Source organism: Theropithecus gelada, chromosome 14 (assembly GCF_003255815.1).
Source record: "Theropithecus gelada isolate Dixy chromosome 14, Tgel_1.0, whole genome shotgun sequence".
Classification (NCBI taxonomy): domain Eukaryota; kingdom Metazoa; phylum Chordata; class Mammalia; order Primates; family Cercopithecidae; genus Theropithecus; species Theropithecus gelada.
The window spans coordinates 117,678,228-117,705,354 of record NC_037682.1 but is presented as its reverse complement, the minus strand read 5'-3'; the positions used below and the strand labels follow the sequence as shown (position 1 = coordinate 117,705,354).

General features: G+C 54.8%; 1 protein-coding gene across 2 annotated transcripts in view; it reads left to right on the top strand.

The window, feature by feature from the left end:
* Nucleotides 1–27,127, top strand: part of KIRREL3 (kirre like nephrin family adhesion molecule 3) — a 575,536-nt gene that overhangs the window by 526,602 nt on the left and 21,807 nt on the right. For both annotated transcript variants that reach the window (XM_025356122.1, XM_025356121.1), the window contains exons 6-9: nt 10,331–10,481; nt 16,986–17,091; nt 23,462–23,610; nt 26,018–26,145. In XM_025356122.1, the coding sequence (XP_025211907.1) occupies nt 10,331–10,481; nt 16,986–17,091; nt 23,462–23,610; nt 26,018–26,145 (534 nt within the window). The remainder of the gene's footprint in view (nt 1–10,330; nt 10,482–16,985; nt 17,092–23,461; nt 23,611–26,017; nt 26,146–27,127) is intronic.

Sequence of the window (27,127 nt, the reverse complement as noted above, 5' to 3'; positions counted from 1 at the left end):
GGGGTTAGGTAGAGAGGAGGATGGTGGGGGCTGGTTGGGAGGGGCTGGGGGGTTAGGTAGAGAGGAGGATGGTGGGGGCTGGTTGGGAGGGGCTGGGGGGTTAGGTAGAGAGGAGGATGGTGGGGGCTGGTTGGGAGGGGCTGGGGGGTTAGGTAGAGAGGAGGATGGTGGGGGCTGGTTGGGAGGGGCTGGGGGGTTAGGTAGAGAGGAGGATGGTGGGGGCTGGTTGGGAGGGGGTGGGTGGTTAGGTAGAGAGGAGGATGGTGGGGGCTGGTTGGGAGGAGCTGGGGGATTAGGTAGAGAGGGGCATGGTGGGGGCTGGTTGGGAGGGGCTGTGGGGGTTAGGTAGAGAGGGGGATGGTGGGGGCTGGGGAGAGGGACTGAGGGGTTAGGTAGAGACAGGGATAGTGGGGTCTGAATGGGGAGGGAACCAGCTCCCCTGTGTCTCTGCAGCTGTCCCTCTCTCCTGTCCCTTTTGGTTTCTCTCACTCTTTGTCTCCCTGTATCTTTCTTTGCGCTCTCACTCTGTGTCACTTTTTCTCGCTCATGCTGTGGTTCTCCTACTCATTTGTGTGTGTGTCCATCCCTTTATCTGACTTGTGCGCACGCTCTGTCTCTCTCTCTGTGTGTGTCCTAGGGTAACTGCTGGGGAAGACCCTAACAATAGACCATGGTCAGATGAGGAGACTCAGGCACAGTAGTGGCCAGGGTCTAGGGGTGCAGATAAGACGCAGGATGCAATCACAGTCTGAATGTTTGTGGCTTCCAAAATTCCTATGTCGAGATCCTAACCCCTAGGTATTAGGAGGTGGGGACTTTACTAGATGATTAGGTCATGGGGGTGGAGCCTCATAAATGGGATCAGTGCCCTTACAAAAAAGAGGCCTGAGGGAGACCCCTTGTCCCTTCCACATTGTGAGGACACAGTGAGAAGAGGGCATCTATGAACCAGGTGTCTGTCCCTCAATAGAAAACAAATCTGCCGGCCGGGCGCGGTGGCTCACGCCTGTAATCCTAGCACTTTGGGAGGCCGAGGCGGGTGGATCACGAGGTCAGGAGATCGAGACCATCCTGGCTAACACGGTGAAACCCCGTCTCTACTAAAAAAAAAATGCAAAAAATTAGCCGGGCGAGGCGGCGGGCGCCTGTAGTCCCAGCTACTCGGGAGGCTGAGGCAGGAGAATGGCGTGAACCCGGGAGGCGGAGCTTGCAGTGAGCCGAGATCGCGCCACTGCACTCCAGCCTGGGCGACACAGCGCGAGACTCCGTCTCAAAAAAAAAAAAAAAAAAAAAAAAAAAAAAAAAAAAAAAAAAAAGAAAACAAATCTGCCTTGATCTTGGACTTCCCGGCCTGCAGAACAGTGAGACATAAATTTCTGTGGTTTCTCAGCCATCCAGTTTATGGTGTCTTGTTATAGCAGCCCAACTGGGCTACGACAGATGCCCAGTTAAATTTGAGTTTGAGAAAAATAATAACTTTTTAATATAAATATCTTCCAAATACTGCATGGGACATACAAGCCATACTTATACTAAAGAAAATAGTCATTATATATCTGAAATTCACATTTAACTGAGTATCCTGTATTTTATTTGCTAAACCTGGCCACTTTCCAGGGCTGCCAGGTGAAGCTGTTTAGGCTCCACCATTTCCAAGGTGCCTGGCTCAGGGGCCAGGGAGGGCTGAAATCCAGCCCATAATCCCTTGCCCAACAGCCCTTGCCCTGCTGTGTCTACCAACAGGGGTGCTTGCCTCTAATTCACACACGATACCAAGGGCTGGAAGCACCCTGAACTGGCCCCCGTATTGTGTCTTTAAAATGTTGTGTATTTTATGATGCTTTGACATCTGGGGCCTCGCAGACCCAGGGAAGGACCAGGGTAAGCTAATTCCTAGAGACAGCAAGCATGCTTTGTATCAAAGCAGACCAACCAATCCGGAGCCCAGGCCCCCACAGCCTTTGTCATCAGGCTCTATAGTCCAGGAAGTTATGCCCCTACCCTAAATCTCCCCAGGGCCACACATCAGACCACCCCTACAGCTCAGGGCCCAGGGAAATTATTCAAGCTATCCGATCCTAAGCCTGCTGAGCCACCAACCCTGCCTCACCAATCCTTCCTAAGAAAGCAAGCCACAGCAGGGGCTCTGCCCATACTCTCCCCACACCTCCCACCCCGGCCCCCATTGACCCTGGGGCCTCCCCTTCCTCTGGGAAACAGGAGTAGCAAACTGTCTTTTTTTCTTTTTTTTTTTTTAATTTTGAGACAGTTTCGCTCTTGTTGCCCAGGCTGGAGTGCAGTGGCGTGATCTCGGCTCACCGCAACGTCTGCCTCCTGGGTTCTCCTGCCTCAGCCTCCGGAGTAGCTGGGGTTACAGGCACGTGCCATCACGCCCAGCTAATTTTTTTTCTTTTTTTGTATTTTTAGAAGAGATGGGGTTACTCCATGTTGGTTAGGCTGGTCTCAAACTCCCAACCTCAGGTGATCCGCCTGCCTCGGCCTCCTAAAGTGCTGTGATTACAGGAGTGAACCACCGTGCCCAGCCGCAAACTGTCTTTTCAACAGCAGTTGTCTCCTGATCTGTTGGTCTCCCTCTACCTGAAAAAACACAAAATTTCAGATACATTTTTAAACAGCCCCCACCAAACTCCACTGAACAAAACTGCATAGAGTCCCAGATGGGGTTACTGTACTGCAGAGCCTTTAAGATGAACGAGGCCTTACAGGATAGCTGGGCCAACCTCTTTTGTCTGCAGCTAGAAAATTGAGGCCTAGTGGGGAAGTGGCTGTCCTTCTCAGTGGTGGAGTGGGCAGTGCCAGGCCTGGAACCATAACCTCCTGACGCCCCGGCCTCTGCCCTTGCCCATGCTCCTCCCAGGACAAGCCGACCCCCCAAGCTCTGCAACTGGGGGCCCAGCCTCCAGAACGCCTTCTCGCCCCAGCTCTGAGGTTTTCCTTAGACTCAGAGACTGGGGAGGTACACGGCCTGGTCCCCGCCACCCACCAGTCCTCTCAGCAGTCCTGAAAAGATAACCAGCACCTTGGCCATCTGAGGAGGATGTGAGACAAGCCCGTCCCTGCTCTGAGGGTGTGTCCTTCCTGTCCCAACCTGACCACCTGCCACGAAGTCACTCCAGGGCTGCTGATCAAGCACCCAGCACCTGGTTCCAGAACCCAGGGCAAACTCCTTCCCTCAGACACAAGTCCAGGGGTGAGGTGGCCGCCTCTTGGAAGACAAACCCCTCCCTTCTGTCCTGGGCTGGAGCCACCGCGTCGTGTTATATAATACAAGGATAAGACACAGAGGGAGGGTTGTCCAGAGGAGAATGAAAAGGAAGGACAGGGGCTTTCCTTCCAGTCTGAGCGCCTGTCCCATCCCTCCCTGAAGATAGGCCAGCCTGGCCCCTGGCAGGGTCAATGTCCTGCAGAGGACACACACCATCAGGTGGAGAGAGAGGTCAGGGTCACTCTGCTGGACCTGTCCCGGGATCACCTTGAGCTCAGTATGTCGTCCTTGTCTACATCATGAAGGCCCCTCGGAGAGCCTGGTGCCGTGCTTCTGCACAGCAGGGCGGGGGACCCCGTCCATGCTCCTGGGCCTGTGACGTCAACAGCAGCGCCAGGCAGCCCCAGGCCTGGGTTCCAGGTTCCACTGCATAACTTCAGACAACCCCCTCCCTTGGCCTCTGTTTCCTCATCTGCAAAATGAAGGTATTGGATCAGACACTCCGGAAGGGAAACAGATTCCTCAGGGGACAGTCACCTCAGATGGTCTCCTGCCCCTCTTTGGCTTGTCCAGGGAGCAGCAGAGGCCTGAGACCCTCAATGTGTCCCTAGACATGAGCATGGGAAGAGGCCCTGTGTCCCTTCATTTCTCTGGGCCTCTCCTCCAAACTATGGTCATCCACCATCCTAACTGTCCACCCTATGCTCAGTGGTTCTCACGGAGACCAAAGGGGTGACCAGCAGAGCCAGCACACGTCAGTGGAGCTTCCCCGGGCACAGGGCTCTGTGCTGGGCATGGAGAAGCTACAAGCCTGTGACGTGGAGTACACCCAGCAGGGTGCACAGTCCGGGGCTCCTATGGAGCAGGCTCTAGGGGCTGTCCAAGCCAACCCCTCTGCTTCCCCTCCCAGGGGCCCAGCCCACCCCCTCATCCCCCAGGGCTGCAAGGAGCCCTGCCATAGGCCAGCAGCACTCCTGACTTCCCCAGAGAGGCTACATATGAGGAGGGGCCGGAGCATCAGCCGCAGAGAGAGAGAGAAGCTGGGAGCACACACAAAATCAAGCAGCCTCCAAGAACCCCAGAAAAGACCCCACAGGGCAGCCCTGGCTGCTGTCGGGTCTGACGCCCTCAGTGGCTGTCCACATGGTGGATGATTAGGGCTCAGGAGCCGGCAGCCTGAATTCGGATCCGGGCTCTGCTACTTTCCAGCTGTGTGACCTAACCTTGCTGTGCCTCCCTGTCCTTGCCATACAGTGGGAAGGACAGCAGCACCCGCTTCAAGGGGTGCTTGTGAGGACTGAATGAGAAACACGCCTGGCACAGAGCGAGCTTGCAACAAGCATGGCTGTTGGGATTGTCACTCCCTCACTGGATCCACACGGCTGCAAGGTCCGCGCTGCTGTGGACCTTGTGTTTCTCGTATGCAGACATCAGTGTCATAGTTAGGATGGCCACATGGTTCTGAAGGCCCGGCTCAAACCTAGGATCCATAACATAACATGGTGAGTCACCCTCTGCCTCAGTTTCCCCAGCTACAAAATGCAATGGTAATGATCACAGATGTCTATCAGGGTTACAGAGTGACTTACAAGAAATTATGTATCGGAAGTACCCTGTCAAGGGCAGCAGTAAGGGCTGGATAAATGTGAGCTACTATTATTGGCTCCTGTCCCACAGGGGGAACCCCAGTCCCCCGCCCCAGGGGTCATACAGCTATTTCATAAAATACCAGGCCTGTTCTCAAAGTTTCTGGGTTGCTCACCGACCGTCCTCTCTGTGACTCCACCATGGGACCAGTAGGGGAGGGATGAGCCTCATCCCTGGAGGGCACCTGGCCCCTTCCCCAGGAGGAAGGGCAGCAGAGGAAGCACTCAGCCCCTCCCCCAGCACAGACTGGCCATGCTTCTCCTTAACAGGCCACTGTCACAGCCCCCAGGGTGCCGGGCGAGCCACACTGCCGGATGGGGCCTTGGGCAGTACCCACTGTAGGCTCCCGGGGGTGTCAGCGGCAGAGGCACGGAGCAGGGAAAGGCCCCTCCAAGCTTCTTCCTGGAGACTCAACCCTGGGCCGTCTGGGGACAGTGGGTTCCTCCCCTGTTCCTCGTACTTCTGAGGGCCCAGCACCAGAGTGGAGGCCACATTCTTTCTTCTGGAAAGCCCACAAGTCCACACAGCCGGGGAGGAAGGATGGGTTACAGAACAGTGAGAGGACAGGCTGAGCCCAGAGAGAACCCTTCCTAAGAGCAGCTTCCTGCCAGGCAGGAGGGTTGCGTGGTCTTAGCACGCACAGTCGTGTCCGTGTCTACTTGGAGCCCCTTGCCCTGCCCTCTACCCCCACCACCAGGACCACTGGCCTCGCCTTTTACCACCTTTGCTAAGAGGAGCTCTGGACACCCCACTCAGGAAAGGGATAAGTGTCCACATGCACAGGCCCTCCTCCTCCACTGGGCACCCCTTCCCTGATCACTCACCCCATCACCCTCCACCTATCTGCCCAGCTTAGGGGCCAAGAGTCTACTGGGTGTGGCCGAGGCTCATCCTGGCCTTCTCTGTGAAGGGCACCCCTCTGGCCTCTGGCCTCAAGGCTGGATGCAGGGACTGGGGCAAACAGCACTGTGCATCTTGCACCTGGCCCACATACCCTTATTCAATCCAGGTGGCAACCAGCCCACATGGAGCCCCAAGCAGCTATCAAAAGGGGAAGCAGAGTGATGATTTTTTTTTTAAAGGGGACCCAGCAGGTGGGGAAGGTGAGTAGGGGGGAGAAGCGAGGCGGCCTTGTTGCCAAGCGATCAGGCCTGCTCTCGGCCTTTCCAGGCTGTTTGTATATCAGTGAGCATCCCACATTGAGCACCAGTGCTTGGGTCCCCACTCTCTGCCTGCCCTCCAGCCCGCCCATCTCTGAGTGCTCGGCCTGGCTCTCCACTGACCAGCAGAGGCCCTGGGGGCTTTGGAAAGAGCAGAGTGGCCAGCCACTGCCACCCAAGCAGGAAAACCACGGGATGGGGTACCCTGTGTACCACCACACCTGGGAAGACCAGCCTCCCAGGCCAGCGGTGGGAAACTAGAGAGGTGAATGCCAAATCCCTGCCCTTAGGGAGGGGCAGTGAGGGTGTGTGCACAGCCCTGAAGCAACACCTGAGCAGGCAGTGTCCAGAGAGAACCTGGGGCCCTGCACAGTCACAGCTGTCAGTGGACAGAGGCCCATGAACACCCACAGACAAAAACAGGTATGCACACATACCCATGGGGGTGTGTGCCCCAGCACGCTCATTCCTGGACACACACCGTCTATAAACCTGGCCCTGGTCCCTATCTGCGCACACAGGGGCTGGGTCCTCGGGAACCCTTGGGGATCGTCGGGAGTCACCATGGCAGTCACATGGTGACTGGGTGACCTGGGGACTGGCAGCACATTAGTGCTCACCATACTGGAGGGAGGCCTTGGAGGTGGTGGTCCCTAAAGCAAGTGGTCCACCATGAATGATTCACTTCCTTCCGGAGCTCACCTGCAACCCATGAAACTGCCTGAAGCAGGAGGTGGGGGGCTCAGTGCCCATGGCGTGTCCCCAGAGCCAAGCTCGGTGAAGGGAAGCAGAGAAGGGAGGGGCAGAGCGGAGCTGCAGCTAGAACCTGTGGATGACAGAATGTTCACCTGGACAGTACCTTCAAGGCTGCAAAGTCCAGAGGCTCCATTTGTGTATGAGAAAAGTGATGACTAGGGGAGATTCATTTCTGAAAAGGAATGAAGCAAAGAAACAAGAAAGGAGAAGTGAGATCAGAAAGGAATGAGGGCAAGAGAAACCCGAGGGTGCAGACCCCCCGCACCCCTCCGCATCCCGCCCTGCCCTTCAGATGCAGGGCTCCCTCCAGCCTTCCCCCTTGGCCCCCCGGCTCTCTCCCACCTTCCTCCCCTCAGTCATCCTGTAGTGGAGCTGGCAGACCCAGCCTTCCTCCCTGGGACACCTGCCACATGGGGTCTGGGGTCCCCCGTGAGCTGGGGGCCCAGGAGGTGCTGGGGCCTTCCACAGGGACAGAGAGGGTGCTGGTGCTGGGGCACACGCCTTCCCCTCGCCCTCCTTTTGTTTAATGAACACATCTCCCTTTTTCTCTAATTAGGTGGAACAAACAACTTGAACCAGAATTTTTATTTCCCAGAAAAGCACACGCCCGGACAAAGTAAATATGTCATTAATCATCATTCCGCGGCGGAGGAGCACACTGGGTGCAGGGAGGAGGGAGAGCAGTCAGAGGGCCTAATTAGAGCTGGGGCCCCTCACTCCCCTCCCGCTGGCACCCACCTCCTAGAGCCCATCCATTGGAAGCTTTCCTGGCAGAGTCAAGCTTATGTAAATGTCCCTTGTTAGCACAACGGAACAGTAGAGGAGAAGAGAACAATACCGACCCGCTCTTCACCACCTCCCGCCTCTGCTCACCCTACCCAAAGTCTTAGTTTCAGCCAGGAAATTGTTCTTATTATCACTTGGCTATTTATAGACTTGGTGAGGTCTGCTGAGGAGCCCAAGCCAGGGTGGTAAAGCGGTGCCGGCTGCTGCTTCCTCACCGCCCGGGCTTAGGCTTGGGGTTCAACTTCACTCCTCTGCCCGATTTTGCCAGCCCCGGGACAGATCGAAGGCTCTCACCTGCTGTGCCACTGGTCCTGCCCCCGGCTTGCTGCATCTGGCCACATCACTCTCCTCCAGCCCCTCTGCCCAGGGCTGTGGCTGGCACCCTGAGTCCCAGGCCTGCAGCTGTACCGCGTGGCTCTCTAGAATGTCACAGTCTGGCTTTGCCTCCAGCAAGATGTGCTGTTCTAGATAGAGGCTCTGGCCCTGTTCTCCTGAGGCCATGAGGTTTGCCCCACATTGAGAAAAACTGCACTGAATTAAGGACCCAGAATGTGGGGTTCCAGGCACCTACAGGTTTCTCCCTGTGGCCCTAACTGTTCCCACCTGTCCTGCCAAGAGCACGGTACCCACCCTCCAGCACCCCGGGAGCTGCGGCAGAGGGTGTGGCTCAGGGTTCACCCATTCTTAAGTGCAAATCCTAGCTCCACCCAGCAAGTTCCTGGCTCACCTGGAACTCAGGTTTCTCTTTGGCTAATCAAAGATAATGCTGCTCTCTTCCCGGGCCCTCATAAGAATTAGAGACACTGCCATTGTCACTTTATGGGAGGTTTTGAGGGAGGAGTGGTCTGTTCATCTACTCCCTGGCTCCAGTCAGGGGGAAACAGGACTGCACCCGTAGTGAAGTCCCTTCCTGGTACCTCCTAGTACCAGAAGCCTTTGCATACTGACCAGACTCCAATCCCAATCTGGAAGTGCACGCCCCCACACTCAGCACACCCTCCCCGGAGTGCACCTGACTTAGTGGGCCCCAAAGTGATGGGGAAGTAGCTGCAAAGAGGAACAGGAGAGGGAAAGAGGTAGCAGCCACAATGGGGAAGTAGCTTCGGAATGACATTGTGGCCCAGTAGAGTAAAGCAATGACCTGGGAAGATGGGACACCAGCAGTTAAGATGGGTTTGCTTCCCAGGGCTGCCATTACAAAGCACCACAATTCGGTGCTTAACACAACAGAAATCAATTATCGCACAGTTGTAGAAGCCAACAAGTCTGGAATCACAGTGTCAGCAGGGCTATGCCCCTCCAAAGGCTCCAGGGGAAAATCCGTCCTTGCCTCTTCCAGCTCCTGGTGGCTCCTGGCATTGCTTGGCTTGTGGCAGCATCCCTCCAATCTCTGCCTCCAACTTCACCTGGCCTCCTCTGTGTCTCTCTGTCTTCTCCTCATCCCCCTCTTCTCCTCCTCCTCTTCTCTTTCTCCTTCTCTTTCTCTTTCTCTTTCTCCTTCTCCTTTTTCTTCTTCTTCTGAGGCAGGGTCTCACTCTGTGGCCCTGGCTGGAGTACAGTGGCACAACCTCGGCTCACTGCAGGGATCAAGTGATCCTCTTACCTTAGCCTCCCAAGTAGCTGGGACTACAGGCACGAGCCACCACGCCTGGCTAATTTTCTTTTTTAATTTTTTTCTTTCTGTTTTTCTTTTCTTTTTTTTTTTTTTCTTTTTGTAGAGACACGGTCTTCCTATGTTGCCCAGGCTGGTCTCCAAGTCCTAGGCTCAAGCAATCCTCCCACCTCGGCCTCCCAAAGTGCTGGGATTACAGGCATGAGCCTCCACGCCCCGCAGACTGTCTTCTCTTCTTCCAAAGACACCAGTCATTGGGTTTAAGGCTCACTCTGAATCCAGTATGACCTCATCTCAAGAGCCTTAACTAATTACTAATTGCTTGACTAAACTGCAAGGACCCTATTCCCAAATAAGGTCATATGCTGAGATTCCAGGTAGAAAATAATTTGGAGATGACACCATTCAACCTCCTGTAAGAGCCTAGTACTTATTTCAGGACCAACTCGAAGTGTGAGTTTGGTCAAACTCCACAGCCTCTGTCTAGCCCACCTATTTTCTCCCCTATCCAATGGGAGATGATGGTGTCTGTCCCACCTGTGGTTTGATTGAGGCTCTAATGAGATCAGGGAGTGAAACCCTTTGGAAAGTTGAAAGGATTTACATAGGCAAATAATCAAAAAGTTGATGTGCACTGATTCTGCCCATGTCCCCTCCCACTCTGACTCCCATTCCCCAAACTGTGCCCCCTCTGCAGACTGTCCCTGCTCAGGGGCCACAGTCCCTGCTGGTTGCAAACCATCTCCTTGTGTCCTACAGAGCCTGAGACTCACTCAGGCACCAGAGGCAAAACAAATGAGAGTTCATTTCAACATGGGACCCCCCCAAGCCTGGTTTCCATGAAGCCTATCCTGATTTATTTCGTGCTTTTAGCATGTGAATCCAAGCTAATTTTCACATGATGGAAAACTGCCTAGTTCCTTTTTCCTTCCACAGCCCAGCACTCACCCAGGCCAGGGAGCCAAGGGTAACCCCCGAGCTCTACGGAGACATTGGCAGCCTAGGTCTCCTGAGCTGAACCCCTCCATCCTCAGCTCCCCCTTCTGTCTAAGCCAGTGCTTGTTCACCCCCAACCCAGGCTGGCCACCCCAGCCAAATGACATGGAGCTTTCTCTCCCCTCTCCCCTCTCCCCTTCTCCCAAGACTCTGCTTCGGGATGGCAAGCGGGAGAGCATCGTCAGCACCCTCTTCATTTCCCCTGGTGACGTGGAAAATGGCCAGAGCATCGTGTGCCGTGCCACCAACAAAGCCATCCCCGGAGGAAAGGAGACGTCGGTCACCATTGACATCCAGCGTGAGTACCCACCCCCTCCCCCAACCCAGCCCTGCCACGCCCAGGGTGAAACACCCAGCAACCCTGCTTATAGCCTGGCCCATCTGATGGCAGGCAATGGGTCAGGCAGCCCTGTGGATCGGCAGCTTGTAGGTACGGACAGGAAGGACCATCTTGTCTTCCTTACTGTCATGAGATGCAACCTCATAGATGAGGGTCTTTTGCAAAGGACATCTTCAGGCCACATTTCAACACCTGTACAAGGTGGGACTTTCACACCAATAAATACGGTCAGCTGCTACCCCTGCTGGCCTAGCCGGTGGCCCCTCTGTTGGAGACGAAGTCTGAGTGGAGATGCTGATATTTGAAGGGTCCTCAGGCTCCAGAATCGGCAAGCGGTGCTGTGCTCTCGGGTGGGTGCACTGGCCACTCTCATGGAAGGGTCGATCAAGGGGATATGAGGAAGGAAATCTACATGTATTATCTCATTTAATCTTTTGTTTTATTCTTTTGAGACAGAGTCTCGCTCTGTTGCCCAGGCTGGAGTGTAGTGGAGCAATCTCAGCTCACTGCAACCTCCGCTGCCGAGGTTCAAGCGATTCTCCTGCCTCAGCCTCCTGAATAGCTGGGATTACAGGCATCCATCACTACACCCAGCTAGTTTTTGTATCTTTAGTAGAGATAGGGTTTCACCCTGTTAAGCTGGTCTCGAACTCCTTACCTCAAGTGATCCTCCTGCCTTGGACTCCCAAAGTACTGGGATTACAGGTGTAAGCCACCGTGCCTGGCCTGATTTAATCTTTTCAACAACTGTTTGGAGAAGGTGTGACTGTGGTCCCTACTGTGGGAAACTGAGGCACCAAAAGGGTGATTAACTTGCCCAAGGCCACTTATGTTTCAAATGCAGGCAGCATAGCTTCCCAGAGCCCACCGTGGTAACGTCCTCTCCACACTCCTGCACAGCCAGCCCTCCGTGGACCGTGTTAGGATTGATATTGACAATTATGATGCTTTAGGCTTCCACCAGCATCGCATCCCAAAACCACCCAACAGAGACCCCTGAAGGTCTCCTAAAAGTCTCCCTAAGGTGCCCGCCAGCCCCAGAACCAAGAGGAGCTCAGCAAGGTGTTCCAGTGGCCTTCCTCTCAGGACTGGATTAGTTCAGTTTAAAGGGTCGGGACTCAAAAGTGGACTTCTGTCCTTCGAGATCCCCTCCCTGCCGCCAAGCGTAATGCCACTGCAAGCTGGTGGCTGCTTCTGGCTTGGGCTCTGAATTACAAGGCTGGAGCTGCAAGCTGGCATTCGTGTCCTCCTTAGCCTTTTATTCATTTTAAGGCAAGTGCATTTAAAAACACTTCCTAACAGCCCTGATTCATCTAAGCCTTCTGGATTCTGGGCTCTGAGTGGCTCTCCAAGGACCTAGAGTCCAGAGATGGGGTTCAGGTCTTAGGGTTCTGAGAGTTCATCTTGGCAGCTAGAGAGCAGAAGTTCCCAGCCAGTGTCTAGAATCCCGACAGACACCATTTAGATTCCAGAGGGCAGAAGAAAGGGTTGAAAACCTCAGGTAGGCTCAAGGCACCCACACACAAAGGCTGAGTTCTTGAGGCAGGAGGGCACTTTATCTTCACTGTCTTGCCACCAGCTATTAACAAATATCTCTGTCCCCCCCACAACCCCTGACACACCCCTTACCAAGGAGCCTTCTTGCAGTCCTCATTCACAAGGATCCAGGGCAGCAGAGCTCCGGCCAAGCCTAGAGCTACGGTGATGGAACGAGGCCCCAGGGCACAAAATGCAAGGAAGGCTGGCCCTGAAAATTAAGGAGGCAAGGCCTGCTTAATCTCTGACCCTCGGCTCTTCCCTCCACTGGCCCTGGCCCTGACCTGGGTCCTGGGTCTGAGCACCACCTCCCCCTGTGTGGTGAGCAGTCGGCATGGAGCAGTAAGCCCCACTGCTGGAAGAGGTGAGGTGCTGCGAGGCCAGCAGTCCAGCGTCCAGGACGACTCCACCACCCACGGGCGGGCTGGGCCCACGCCTCTCACATCACCCCTGGGGACTCTGGTTCCTTCTCTGATTTGGCCAAATGACATCCAAGGCCCCTTCTTGCCCTAGGACTAGCCATGGATCAGAGCTCTCTGTCCAGATGCAATCCAAATCAGGAAGGGGAGAGGGCAGGAGACACAGAGCATCCAGGCTTCCTACTTCCAGGCTGCCATTCGATTCACCGCCACCACCACCCCACTCCCTTCTTCCCCAGCCCATCCCCAACCTGGTCAGGAAGCCTGTACAAAATGTTACAGACTCCTGTACAAAAGCGACAATCTAGCTGGCCCCCTGCGACAGCAGCGTAGGTCCTGGCAGGGAGAGGTGGGAAGAAGCAGTGTTTCCTGCTCCAGGCCACCATCCGTTTACCCCAGGAGAACCTCTCCAGGCAGCGGGAAACTCGCCCTCCTAACCACAGCCTGCCCGGCCTTCTGCACTCAGGCCCACAGAGGATCGTTCACCAGGGCACAGGTGACAGTCTGCATCCAGGAGGACACTGGGTCTTGCCAGGCCTCTGGGCCCTTTCTGGCTTCCTTTCCAAGGATCTCTCAGCCACCTTTGGAGGCATCGGAATGAAGTCAGAGTGACACTTGGAGCCCAGCAGCCCAGTTTCCCAGACCAGCCTCATCCAAGGCAGTACTGGGTAGTAGTACTACCAGTAATAGTGGTAATAGTGGTGAAGGCCACAGCATTCTTCCTGCTTTGAACTCTCTGCCACTTACTGAGAGGCACTGACCCGGTTAGTTAACCTCCTTGTGCCCCGGTTTCCTCCTCTGTACATGGAAGTAATCATGCTCACCTCCTAAGGTTGCAGCGAGGATTAAATGAAATCCTTCCTGTCAAGCCCCTAGCGCAGTGTCTGACACATTGTGAATGCCCCACACCTATCAGCTGCTGTCAGGACACAGAGCCAGAGGTGAGTGGCGCCCCTCATCAGGTGTCCCCACAGCCCTAACAGGAAGGGATCTTCATCCATGTGTCCCCACACTCACTGCCCCTAGCCTGAAGGTGCTTCTATGTGCTTGCCAAGCAAAGCACACAGTGTCCACCCGCTCCCTCCCTCCTTCCCCCTCCTCCTGCTCCAGCTCCTCCTCCATTTATTCATTTGTTCATTCGGTCAACATCCAACTGTTTACTAAGGACACCATGGGCTGCATCAGAGCTGCCTTTGCGAACCTGCTCATTTTCTCCGTCGACCAAGAAGCATCCAAACTCAGCAAAAGCACATTTGTTGTTTGTTTCTCTTGGTCTTCATATGTTACCCAACGGAAGACAAAGCCCTCAGATTGAGTAATGGGAGAGAAAGCTTAACACCCCCAAAGCCTCCCCACATCTGGACTCTGTGTCCAGCTGCCAAGTTTCAAATGAATGTGCTATAAAATCACTGAGTCATGAAGATTCTCTCTTTTCCCACCCTCTCCTCCGTGTACTACTTCCTCTGAAAACACACACACACACGCACACACGGGTGGATAGAAACACTAACAGACTCTCAGCTGTAACATCTGTTCTATGTGATCTCAGTTCCACCAGCTACATCAATGCTGCCCTCCTGCAAGTTACGCTGCCGACATCACAAGTGGGATTAAAATCATGTTTAATAGTTGGATATGACATAAACTATTTATACCTCTGGAGCTTGGCAGACTCCTGAAAATTTATATTCTGTACACCAGCAGAAGTGGAGAGAGAAGCTTGGGCACCTCTGGTCTTGGGGTGGAGGTGCAGATAAGGCCAGTGAGTGTGGAACCCTTGTGAATCGCTTCAGGGCAGGTGATCACCAAAGACGATGCTAAGAGGAAGGGAAAGTGCAGGAGAGAGGCCTCACAGTGAGCTGATCATGGCAGGGGTGTGACGAGGCATCGGGCAGCAGGAAGGTCCTACAGCAGGTGTGTGCCCCACCTCCCTGCCTCTCAGACCTCATCACTTTAGAAAGGACCCCCAGGTGAGGGAAGGGCCTCCTGGAACAGCCCCCCAAGTTCTCTGACAGGTCCCTCGAGTCTATGGGACTGGCACTCACCTCTTCAAACCAGACTTGAGGTAGGTACTCACCTCCCAGCGTTGGCCTTCATAATGCGAGGGCATGGGCCGGCCATGCGTTTGGATCCAGGTGGCAGTTCCCAAGTGCCTCTGCCTCCGCTGCTTCTCCAGCCCATGGCGAACTGCAGGCTCCCCTCTGGGTGTCATGTTCGCTACGTAGGGTCTCACGGATGCCCAGCTCAGCCAGTCAGCCTTGCACGGAAAGAGGGCTGGGGCTCCTGATTCAGCCTTGCCCTGGAAGGTAGGGTGCAACTTCGAGGAGAGGCCAGGGGGTTCTGGGGGTGGGAGGAGAGTTCTTGTGGCTATTCCTTGTCACTCCATCTTTGTGACCACTTGAATTACGCCTTAAAACTGGGATCGAGATCACAGAAATACCCTCACTTCCCTTGTAATTCCCCACGAAAGGCAGGCAGGCCGGCCGCACCAGGAGCAGACGTGTCCTGGATTTGTGGTCCCCCGTCTGGAACTGGGGAAAATGTGGGAGAACAGGCTGCCCAGCACAGTCAGCCACCTGCTACTCAGAAAACAGAGCTCTCTTCCCAGTGCCGGCAGATACCAGTGCAGCCCCTGGGGCCATCTCCCAGGCCAGCTCCTGTGCCTGGCACTAGGCGGGGAGGCAGGTTCCTCTTGGGCACCAGCAGGCAGAGGGCGGCTGAGCAGTTATGTGATCCCAGCTCCAGGGTAAGGCCGGCTCGGTCTGCAGCGGATAGGCTGAGTGTATGACTCTCTGAGGGTGTCAGGACCCCACCGTAGTCCCAACCAGAGCCCAGACCAACTGGGCCAACTGGTCCCTTTGTGGTGCCCCCATGGGGACCCAGAGAGACCAGCATTTTTCCTCATTGCCTCTGAGAAACTGGCTTCTTTACTTCTTCTGGAAATGGGCTGGACCCCTGGAAGTCCTCGTGACTTTCCTGCAATTTGCTCTGCTTGTTGGTGGGGACTGACCCAGAAGATGCGGCCCAGGGCCCAGCCTGTCCATGGGGACCAGGTCCTGGGCTGCCCACTCAACTCAGCCAGACATCTGGGCCATGACAGGGAAGAAGGATGGGAACTGGCCCATCATCCCCCCTCCCTCGGTGTGTGGATGCCCCAGGGGTGCTGAGGCCTGGGGGCCACCGGGAGCCCAGCAGTGGGGGTGACACCAGCCTCTGGAGAGGGTCCAGAGCCAGCTGCCCCTGAGCTGGGCAGGGCCAGGCTGACGGAAGCCATTCCCACCTCTCTGCCTCTCTACTGTAGCCCTCTCGAGTTGTTTCCATCTTTCTGTCCTGCAGTGTCTGCTCCTCCTTTTCCTCGTTGTTTCACTTGGTCTTTCTCTCTGACACCATCATTGTTGGGCCCTGTGTGCTGGGTCTCTGTGGCCTTTTCTGCTTTTGGTCTGAAATCCTTGTCTGACTCACAGTCTCTGCAAACAGGTCAGTCTCTCCATCTCTCCATCACTCTGCTCTCTGCTTCTCTAGATTTCTGTCTCTATTTCTCACCCTTTCTCTGCACTTCTCAATTTCTATGTGTGTGTCTTTCTGTCTCTCAGCCTATGTCTCTCTCTGTCCCTGTCACTTCCTCATCTTTGTCTCTCTCTCTCTCTCTCTCTCTCTCTACACACACACACACACACACACACACACGCATGCATACCCACATGCACACATGCATACACACATATACACACGCATGCACACACAGATACATACACACACACACACAATCTCTCTTCCTCTGTGGTCTCCATGTCTCTCCTCTGTGTACATGTCTCACTGTCAGCCTCCGGTCCCTTCTGTACAGATCTCTCTGTGTGTCTCTGTGTCTCTGGTTCCTGTCCCCCTGACTTTTTCTCTCTCTGACTTTCTGTCTCCTCCCCCTCCCACCATTTAGCACTTCAGAGCCTGGCTTCTTATCATGTCAAATGAGAAAGCAAGCCCCAGCCTGGGGAGCTGAGGCCGTGGGCCACCAGCCAGGACTGAGTGGAGATGATTAGGCTGATGAAAGGGTGTAAATGCCGCTTTCAAGTTAACAAATGCCCCAGAACCTTTACGGAAAAGAGATAATAAACAGACATTTCAAAGACAGTTTGCACTGAAGTGAGGCTGAGTGTCCACCCGCCCCTCTCTGCCCTGCACCCCTCTTCCCATTTCTCCTTCCTGGAGTATTTTGTTCTGCCCGAAAGTTGGAGGATGGGAAACCCCTGGACCCAAGGCTGAGGCTTCCTGGCTTGGGGTTCGTGTCAACACCAGGCCCCAAGTCCACGGGGGAGCCCTGATCCCACTTCCAGGACTGTCTGAAGCAGGCACCTCCCATGGAGCCCCCAACTTCCTGGAGACCACCAGGGTGGTGGCTGCTCTGAGGGTTCCTGGGTGGTGGAGTCTCTGGCTCTACCCTCCAAGTCACCCAGGATCTCCCTGCCCCCATTCTTTCTCCGGTCTACAAGTGACTGCCCTCTCCCTGCAGACCCCCCACTGGTCAACCTCTCGGTGGAGCCACAGCCAGTGCTGGAGGACAACGTCGTGACTTTCCACTGCTCTGCAAAGGCCAACCCAGCTGTCACCCAGTACAGGTGAGAGTCACTGCTGAGGAGGCCCGGCCTGGCCACTGGCCCCCACCCCTATGCCTCTCAGGTGGGATGTCACTTAGGGTCCTTAGCATGGCCGCAGTGTGTGCCTGGTCCACATCGCGTGTCCAGTAGCCTTCTTCCCTTCCCCTTGCACCCGGCTGCCTGGTGGCCGGGTGGACCCGTCCTCTCCTCTGTGCATGCACGTGCCCTCTTCCACTGGAGGAAGCAGGACTCACGCCTTCTGCCTGAATAGCCTGTTTATCTATTTAAACAGTGTGTTTATCCCACACTCCAAACGTGGGAAAGGCTCAGGAGAAAAAAAAAAAAGAACAACCAGGAGAAGCAGCAAGATCAGAACCTCCGTTCTAGTCTTGTGCCCATCAAACTGGTTCACCTGGGTGGGTCAGGATGTCTGGGCCCCAGCCCGGTCCAGTGAGCATCCGGGATCACACATGCTCATGGCCCCTGTGTGTCTCTTGCTCACAACATGGATAAAAGCATCACTGTTTGGTTTTTTTTGTTTTTTGTGTGTGTGTGTTTTTGTTTTTGTTTTGAGACGGAGTCTCACTCTGTCGCCCAGGCTGGAGCACAGTGGCATGATCTCGGCTCACTGCAAGCTCTCTCTCCTGGGTTCACGCCATTCTCCTGCCTCAGGCTCCCGAGTAGCTGTGACTACAGGCGCCCACCACCGCGCCCGGCTAATTTTTTTTTTTTTTTTTTTGTATTTTTAGTAGAGACGGGGTTTCACCATGTTAGCCAGGATGGTCTCCATCTCCTGATCTCGATCTCGATCTCGTGATACCCCCGCCTCGGCCTCCCAAACTGCTGGGATTACAGGTGTGAGCCACGGCGCCCGGCCAAAGCATCCCTGTTTTTTGTTGTTTTTTTTTTTAACTTGTTTCTGCCTTGTGACAGAGCTTCATGAAGGCAGGAACTGCAATTTAGTCACTGATGGCTCTCAGCATGCGGCACAGCACATGGCATAAACCAGATAGTCCTTAAATGTGTCTGACTGATGCAGTAAACACACAGGGCTGCTCCTCTGGGCGCCCTTCTGCCTGGGCACTGTCACTGCACAGGACTCTCGGAGACTAAGCAACCTTGGAGGCACTCAAGGGCAGACTCACCTCCTTTTGGGTGCCATGTGGAACGTGCCATGGCCCTGACTCAGCCTGATCTCTTTCCACCAGACCAGGCTTGGGGGTGGAGCCCAGGTGTCACCTCTGCCGTTGATCTGGGTCATTAAGATGCAGCATCTGCAAAGGCCAATGATACTAATGGTCCCAGCCTAGGAAATAAGCTGGCCTGGGGGAGTGGAGAACAGGGAAGACAAGAGGCAGTGTGGCCCCAGTGGGCAGAATGGAAGGCAATGGGCCACAGGGACAGCCAGGGATTCAGGTTGGACATGAGGAGGTGCTCCCTGCAGAGTGCACAATTAAGCAGCACTGGAGTCAGAAACCCAGACAGAGGCAGAGCACACAGTCCCTATCTCCAAGGATATTTTAAAATAGGATGAATCCAACTGTCCTGTCCAATTTAACCATTCGCTTGACTGGAGTCAGAAGATCAGGTGACCTCCAGGGTCCCTTCTGAGCCAAGGACTCCAAGCTCCCTGGAATCATGTGGATCCAGCCAGGTCCAGGGGGCATCTATTCAGTCTGGTTTGGCTGTGGTCTGGCATCTATTCAGAAGCCACTGAAGATACAGGAGAGGAGCCCGATGAGACTTCCTGGCCCTGGGCGTCCACGCCGCACCTGCCAGGCCTGGGTTCCTCTGTACAAGTTCAGCTTCTCTCCTCTGTCTGCTCCCAGGTCTCTGCTTCTGGTCCCTAAACACCAGGTACAACATGCCCAGAAAATACCTGTCATGCTAGTTTCCCAGGGCAGCCCTTCACACTCACAGACCGCCCCGTAAGCACCCGATTTACCCTCACAGCCGCCCTTAGAATGCCTGTTGGGTGCCCCAGAGACCAGGACACACAACTTTCAACTTTCATTTCCCCTCACTGCCAGGCTCCGGTCACCTGGGGACCTAGTGATGGGTGGGCTGGGCGGACAGCAGGGCTGCACGCCCTGGGACCTGACCCCTCCCCCCCCAGGCCTGCCTCCCCCCACACACACCTGCCTACTGACCCAGAAAGGTTGAGCAAACACCCAGGAAACCAAGTGCTGGGCCCGATTCCCAGAGTCACCAACCTCACAAAAGCAGAACAGCAATAATAGGAAGGAGAAGAAGGTGGGAGGAGAAGAGAGGTCACTGCAAAGCACGTGTGAGAAAATGTTAACGACTGGTGAATCTGGGCGATGGGAGGGTGGCAGTTAATGGGACTATTCTTGCAACTTTTCTGTAATTCCGAAGTTTGCTTTTTGCAAGCTGAAAAGTTAATGAATAAGCAGAGAACATGCAGGTTTCCCTGGGCTACAGGTGGCCTGTGGGTCCTCCCTTTCATACTCCTCTGGAGCTCACAGTATCACAGCCAGCCCGTCCGATGCCAAGCAGGAGCTGAGAGGCTGGGAGCGCAGGGTGCCCTGCAGAGACTCTCTAGTTCTTACTGGTCACCTTCCCTCATGGCCTTCTGATTAGTGAAGGGCCCTGAAAACACCTCACTGAGGGGTCATCTCCCTCCAGGACTCCAGAGGCTCTCAGGGAGCCTTCCGGCCACCAGGTTAATGCCAGAGAGCTGGAGTGGCCTGGGAAGGGAGGAGGTGGAGGGGCCATGGAGAAGGGAGGTGGTGGGCGCCTGCACCCACCCACACTCGCTCAGCCCCTTCACTCCAGCAAGGTCTCACCAAGCAGCCAGGTGTTCAGATACAATGTTGGGATCCAAGAAGCAAGTCATAAGCAAATCTCATCACATAAGTACATTGATTTTTCCCAACTAACTGACAAGATTACAGGAATCTTTGTTTCTTTACTTTCATTCATCTTGATAACTTCCTCCCTGCTCTCACTAAGAGGCTGTCATCTCTGAAACTAGAGAGAACGCCCTCCTCCGTCCCCGTGTCTGGGAAGGAGGCCTGAGTGGCATGAGGGTGTCACTGCAGATGCTCCCAGGGACCAGGAGCCCAAAGTGCTTTGGGGCCCTTTCCTCTGAGAGTCTCAGCTATCCCAGCAGATAGCGGGATGTGGCCCCCCCACCAGAGATGAAACTTTGGGCTATTTGAGGACAACCTGGCTGCTGTGACATGCTGGGTCCCCTGATTCTGTGATATAAATAATCATCTTACATTTGTTCAGACCAAATTAGACATTGATTGGGAGAGGCTTAAATTGACTCCACTTTCAGAGGGGCTGGGAGAGGTGGGGAAGCAACAGTGAGTTGGGGGAGGTAGCTGGGGAAAGGGGAGGAGACGAAGAGAAAGGACAGGGAAGAAGAAACTGCACCAAAATCAGAAGAGGCACAAAGAGGGTGGGGCGGGACTTGCTCTTTAGCTCTTGGCCTGGATCCTTGGCCAACTGCGTGGATGCAGTGGTTTGAGTGTCTGTGTTTTTGGCAGGGACCCCTCAGAGGGTTTTTCAATGCAGAAGGGGAAGAAAGACTGGCTGGGCGAGATGTGAGCTGGGGGCTCTGTCGGCTGCGGAGGCACCTCCCCAGAAGGCCTGGCTTGGGCTCCTGAAGACCCAGCCCCCACAGTGGGCCCCTTCCTCTTCCTTCTCCGGCTCCCTCACCATGAGAGGAGAGGACAGGGAGGGCAGGGAACCTTGGCGCCTGGAGCCAGCAGCAGTTCTGCTAACTTGGGGCCAAGCAGGTGGGGCTTCCACCCTCCATGATGCTCCTGGTGAGGGGCCCTGGAAGGAAAGGAGAGGAGAGAGTTGAGTCTTCTCCAGGAAGCCCTGAGGAAGACGCATGCTTGGCCCAATCACCTGCGCCCAAACCCTCCAGCCCCAGCCCGGCACCCAGAGCTGTGAGCAGCCGGGGATCCCTGTCCTCCCAGCTCAGCCAGCTACCCGGCTGGCCTCCCGCTGCATCCACCACCTGGCCCCCTCGCCTCAGCAGGGTGGAAGGAACTGCAGGGCTGGACACACTTCCCCAGCTGTGCCTGGAACTGAATTCATTTGCCGCAGGCAGGGGCCGGCTTGACTCTTAAGTCTGGTCATTAAATTAAAGTTAGAAATTGAAACGACACATGAGTAACACATAATAGCTTACTGGGAAGCTCCTTAAGCTCTAAGGGAGCTATGGTTTGCTCTGTTGTTAAACTACAATTGTTATTATTAATTGTGTTCTTAATAATTACCCAATATTAATTTGCAATAACAACTGCGTGGTGCCAGCCTAGGTGTTCTGTGTGATGCCGAGAAACAGCCGTCTCTCGGGGCTGGATGGGCCAGACGGAGGCAAGAAGCTAATGGAGGGAAGGGCAGGAGACGGCATCTGTGGTGCCAGGAAAGACTCCAGGAATAAGATAAAGGGGAGGCAAAGCAGGGGGCAGAGACACTGCAGTTCCAGGGAGCAGAGGCTGCGGGGCGACGCTTCTGGAGGCAACGAGCCGCTGCAACTCTGGAAAGACAAACTCCCCGAAAGACACCTCACCTGCAATGGGAGGAGCCTGAAGAGAAGTTCCGTGGTTTCAAAAACAGAATGTTGGCCAGAATAGGATTAAACCAGGGGAAACGGAGAACTCTTTCCCTGGAGATCCGTAAGGAAGCCCCCAACTTCACATGCATATGCACATGCACACGCTCACACATGCACACGCCCACACATGCACACACCCACATATCCACACTCTCACATGCACACGCTCACACATACACACATGTACATGGACACACACATGTATACATGCACATGGACACACATGCACACACTCACATGCACACATGCACATGAACACATTCACACATGCACACACACATGGACACACTCACATACGCGGACACACATGCACACGCTTACACATGGACACACTCACATGGACACACATGCACACATGCACATGCTTACACATGCACACGCTCACACATGCACACACACGGACACACATATACACACATGCACATGCTCACACATGTACGCACGGACACATGTACACACTCACACATGCACACACATGCACACACGGACACACACATGCACACACTCACGCATGCACACACAGAGACACACATGCACACATGCACATGCTTACATATGCACATGCTCACACATGCACACACACGGACACATATGCACACACTCACACATACCCCCACACACATGCACATACACATGCACACATGCACATGGACACACAATGCCCACACTCACACATGCACATACTCACGAATGCACACGTGCACATGGACACATTCACACATGCACACACACATGCACATGCACACACATGCACACTCGCACATGCACTTTCATATGCACACCTGCACACACACGTGCACACACATACATGTGTACACATATACACCCCTGTGAGGCTCCAGTGCTTCCTGCACACAGCAGGCTGCTGGGTCACTGGTCCAACAGAGGGGTCACTGCCCCAGAACCAGATCCAAAGCAAGTCAGAGGCCTCTTGTCCTCCCTTATTGTATGGTACCGATTGGCCGACAAAAGAGCCTTAAGACTCACATCCCCTCACCAATCCAGTGCTGATGGAGCCACTGCCTCAGAGGAGCAAAGCCAGGCTGAAAGGGCAGAGGCCAGGCAGGAAGAAGAGCAAGTGTCATCTGGGGAAACTGGGAGGACTTTCTGGGGTGAGGAGGCACCATGCAGAACCCCATGGAGGCAGGAGGCAGGACAGGACAGGAGAGCTGAGAGCTGCTCGAGAGGAAAGAGGGGCAGCCAGGGCCACTCGCTCACTGATGGGTATTAGTATTCCACTGTTTGGATGGGAGATGGAACCCCTATGGCATACCTCTCCTACAGCTTCTCGCCTTGTCAGTGTGTGTGTGTGCATGCTCGTGCACACGTATGAGCATGCATGTAGGGGTGTGCTCCATTTGACCCTGGCCTTTGAGGTCAAGGACTTGGCCTCCTTCTTTTCCAAAGGGGCCCATGATCCAGTTCAGAGCAGGACAGTCAGCTGTCTGCCCACCGACAGTTGGATTTTCCATCATCTAGCCAGCAGATGGGCTGACCAGCTGAGTAATCCACTCACCCCCTCCAGAATAACCCACTTGTTGAGTGCCACTGACTGCCTGGTGACCACAAACCAAAGCCCGCCACCTTCACAACTGCCTGGGTGGGAGCAAAACCAACTCCTTCTGAGCCCTTGAAGAAGCCCCTCTGTGAAGATTCCCCTCGAGGGACCCCATAGGACCCCCACAACTTGCCGCCCACCCCAGGCTTCATTTTCCCATGGGATGGATGCATCCAGCTCCCAGAGGGTTGGCCTTGCCACTCAAGGCCCACATCAGCCCCTGGCCTTTGTTGCAGGTGGGCCAAGCGGGGCCAGATCATCAAGGAGGCATCTGGAGAGGTGTACAGGACCACAGTGGACTACACGTACTTCTCAGAGCCTGTCTCCTGCGAGGTGACCAACGCCCTGGGCAGCACCAACCTCAGCCGCACGGTTGACGTCTACTGTGAGTGCAGTGGTGCAGGCTTCCCCAGGCGAGCAGGCATCCGGTGGCTTCTGCTTAGAGCTGGAGAAACCAGGGCTTGATTCATTGCACACAACACAAGTTTCATGCGTCATGACGTAGGATGCTTTGCACTCAACAAAAACCTGCTTTGTGCGGTGTTTCATGTTTATTTCGATCCCCGTAATGACCCCATGAGGGGTCTTGGCTGGGGCTGCTATGACATGTTACCATAGACTCGGTGACTTAAATGGCTGAAATCAGGGTGCCATCATGGTGGGTTCTGGTGGGGACTCTCTTCCTGGCTTGCAGGCAGCTGCCTTCTTGCTGTGGCATCCCATGGCAGAGAAAGAGAAAAGCAAGCTCTTGGGGCCTTTATTGAAGGGCATTAATCTCATCATGAGGGCTCCACTCTCATGATCTAATCCCCCTGCTCCCCGCAAAGCTCCTCCTCCTACTACCATCCCACAGGGGCGAGGATTTCAACTTTCTCCCACAGGGAGAAAGACCCCAGAAAGAGAAGGGGGAACCCAGGCACCCTCATGTGCCTGTCCCACCCTGAGCACATTCAGCCATTGCAGTCTTGCCCTGTCCTAAACCTTATAAGAAAAGTAGGTGGTCACCAACGTGCTGGGAGGGAAGGCACTAGAAAGGCTTTTCAAGCGGGCACAGTGGTACACACCTGTAGTCCCAGCTACTCAGGAGGCTGAGGTGGGAGGATCACATGAGCTCAATTGCGGGGTTGACAGGGGGCACAAGCATGCAGGCCATCATGGGTAGATATTATTATTCCCATCATCTAAATGAGGAGATGGAGGTCTGAGGTCACACAGTAAGTGGCCAAATGAGAACTGAACCTGGGCAATGACCAAATCCATTGCCCATCCACACATTCCACTGCCTTCCACTGAGGGGACTCATGGATATACTCTCTTTTTCTTTCTTTCTTTTTTTTTTTTTTTTTTTGAAACAGAGTCTCACTCTGCTGCCAGGCTGGAGTGCAGTGGCAAGATCTCTGCTCACTGCAACCTCTGACTCCCTGGTTCAAGAGATTCTCCCGCCTCAGCCTCCCGAGTAGCTGGGACTACAGGCACTTGCCACCACACCTAGATAATTTTTGTATTTTTAGTAGAGACAGTTTCGCCATGTTGGCCAGGATGGTCTTATTTTTAGCAGAGACAGTTTCACCATGTTGGCCAGGATGGTCTAGATCTCCTGACCTGACCTTGTGATCTACCCACCTCGGCCTCTCAAAGTGCTGCGGTTACAGGCGTGAGCCACCGCGCCTGGCCCATCCCCTCCTTTCCACTGGAGGCTGGCAGGGACCCACAGCAAGGTAGCGCATTGCCATGGACTAACTGGCTGGATGTGTTCAAAACAAGCATCATTAGCTCATACACTGCCCCTTACAGTTTTAAACTCGCTTTTACAAACTTTAAAAAATCTGACCCTTCCCCTCTCCCCTGAAGCCTCCGAAGAAAGTGCTGTTACTCCCTTTTTACATCAGGGGACAAATCCCAGTCTCCTGGCACCAGGCTTCAGGCTCTGTCTGCTCCCTGGAAGGAGCACTCTGAGACCTGCCTGGCCAAGGCTGGACCCTGGGCCTGGAATCCCCCCACAGCCCCCACTGTGTAGACCAAGCTGGGTCTACAGGAAGCTCCAGACATGCTGGACAAGGTGGAGAGGAGCCTGCATTCAGCTCTTTAATGCTTAGGAGAGGGGTGGGAAGTGGAACCCAGGGCTGCTCTGCTGCAGTGGGGCTGACACAGAGACCGGAATAGCTGGAATAGGAGGGTGGCCTGAGAGCACTGGGTGGGAAACGCTGGGGGAGGAGGAGTGGATCACAAGAGCCCTGCCTCCATCACCCTGCATCTCAGAGCCCCCATCCCACCCCAGAGGTGCACCGGTCACTCGATTCCAGGTCATGAAAGCTGAGGCTGGAGGAGATGGGAGCCAGCTTGAAGGCAGAGGCATGAAGATCCCAAGGGCCCAGACCTCCAGGACAGGAGGAGGGCCCATGCCTGCCGCTGGGATGGAAGGGCTTCCCCAACTTTCTGGCACCATTTGGGATCCAGACAGAGGAAAGGGGATGAGAGCCCTGGGGATAAATCCAGGCAGAACCTGGTCCCCAGCACCTTCTTCCCAGGCCCCACGCTGCCGACCACCTCCGTGGGTCCAAGAGAGGCGAAGCCTCAGGGACAGGGGTCTCCTCCCTACTTCCTGAGTCCCAGTCCCAGACCCCAGACCCCGCCCGGGCAGAGGACTAAAATGGAAGCGACTGAGGTGGCACAAGTACCCTGCTGCCTCCCTTCCCCCAGTCAAGGTCTGGGGGGGGAAAGGAGGCAGCAGCAAGGAGGATCCCAGAGCTCCCCAGCCACCCAAACCTGTCTCCTTCGTTCCCGCATTGCAGTTGGGCCCCGGATGACCACAGAACCGCAATCCTTGCTCGTGGATCTGGGCTCTGATGCCGTCTTCAGCTGCGCCTGGACCGGTAACCCATCCCTGACCATCGTCTGGATGAAGCGGGGCTCTGGAGTGGTAAGTCTGCAGCTCAGACTTCGGGCAGCCCTGGCAGGGGGTGGGGGACAGTGGGGCAAGAAGGAACTGCTGCTCAGGCCTCTCTCACTATTAGACTGGGGGAGTCAGCCTCCAGTGTAAGCCACAGGGAGAAAGACCCCAGAAAGAGAAGGGGGAACCCAGGCACCCTTATGTGCCTGTCCCACCCTGAGCACATTCAGCCATTGCAGTCTTGCCCTGTCCTAAACCTTATAAGAAAGGTTGGTGGTCACCAACGTGCTGGGAGGGAAGGCGCTAGAAAGGCTTTTCAAGCGGGCACAGTGGTACACACCTGTAGTCCCAGGTACTCAGGAGGCTGAGGTGGGAGGATCACATGAGCTCAAGAGTTTAAGTCCAGCCTGGACAACAGAGCAAGACCTTAAAAAAGAAAAGAGAGAGAGAGAGAAAAGAAAGAAATTTTGTAACTTCCCCCAAATAAAGCCACCCTTTAGCCTTGAACCTGGGCTTCACTTTCTTGTGTTCCTTTTTTTTTTTTTTTTTGAGGTGGAGTTTTGCTCTTGCTGCCCAGGCTGGAGTGCAATGGGGTGATCTTGGCTCACCGCAACCTCCGCCTCCCGAGTTCAAGAGATTCTCCTGCCTCAGTCTCCCAAGTGGCTGGGACTACAGGCGCGGGTGACCATGCCCAGCTAATTTTGTATTTTTAGTAGAGACAGGGTTTCTCCATGTTGGTCACACTGGTCTCAAACTCCCAACCTCAAGTGATCCGCCCACCTCGGCCTCCCAAAGTGCTGGGATTACAGGCATGAGCCACCATGCCCGGCCTTTGTGTTCCTCTTTTAAGACTTACGTATTCTTCAGTGCATGAGAGGCTGCCAGGTGTCCTCACATAAGAAGAAGCGGGCAGAGCCTCGGGTGGGGAAGCAGGGGGACCAGAAGGAAACCAACCTTTGTGTGGCCTGTTACGTAGCAGATACTGCACTATCCTGCCAGGCCCCACACATAG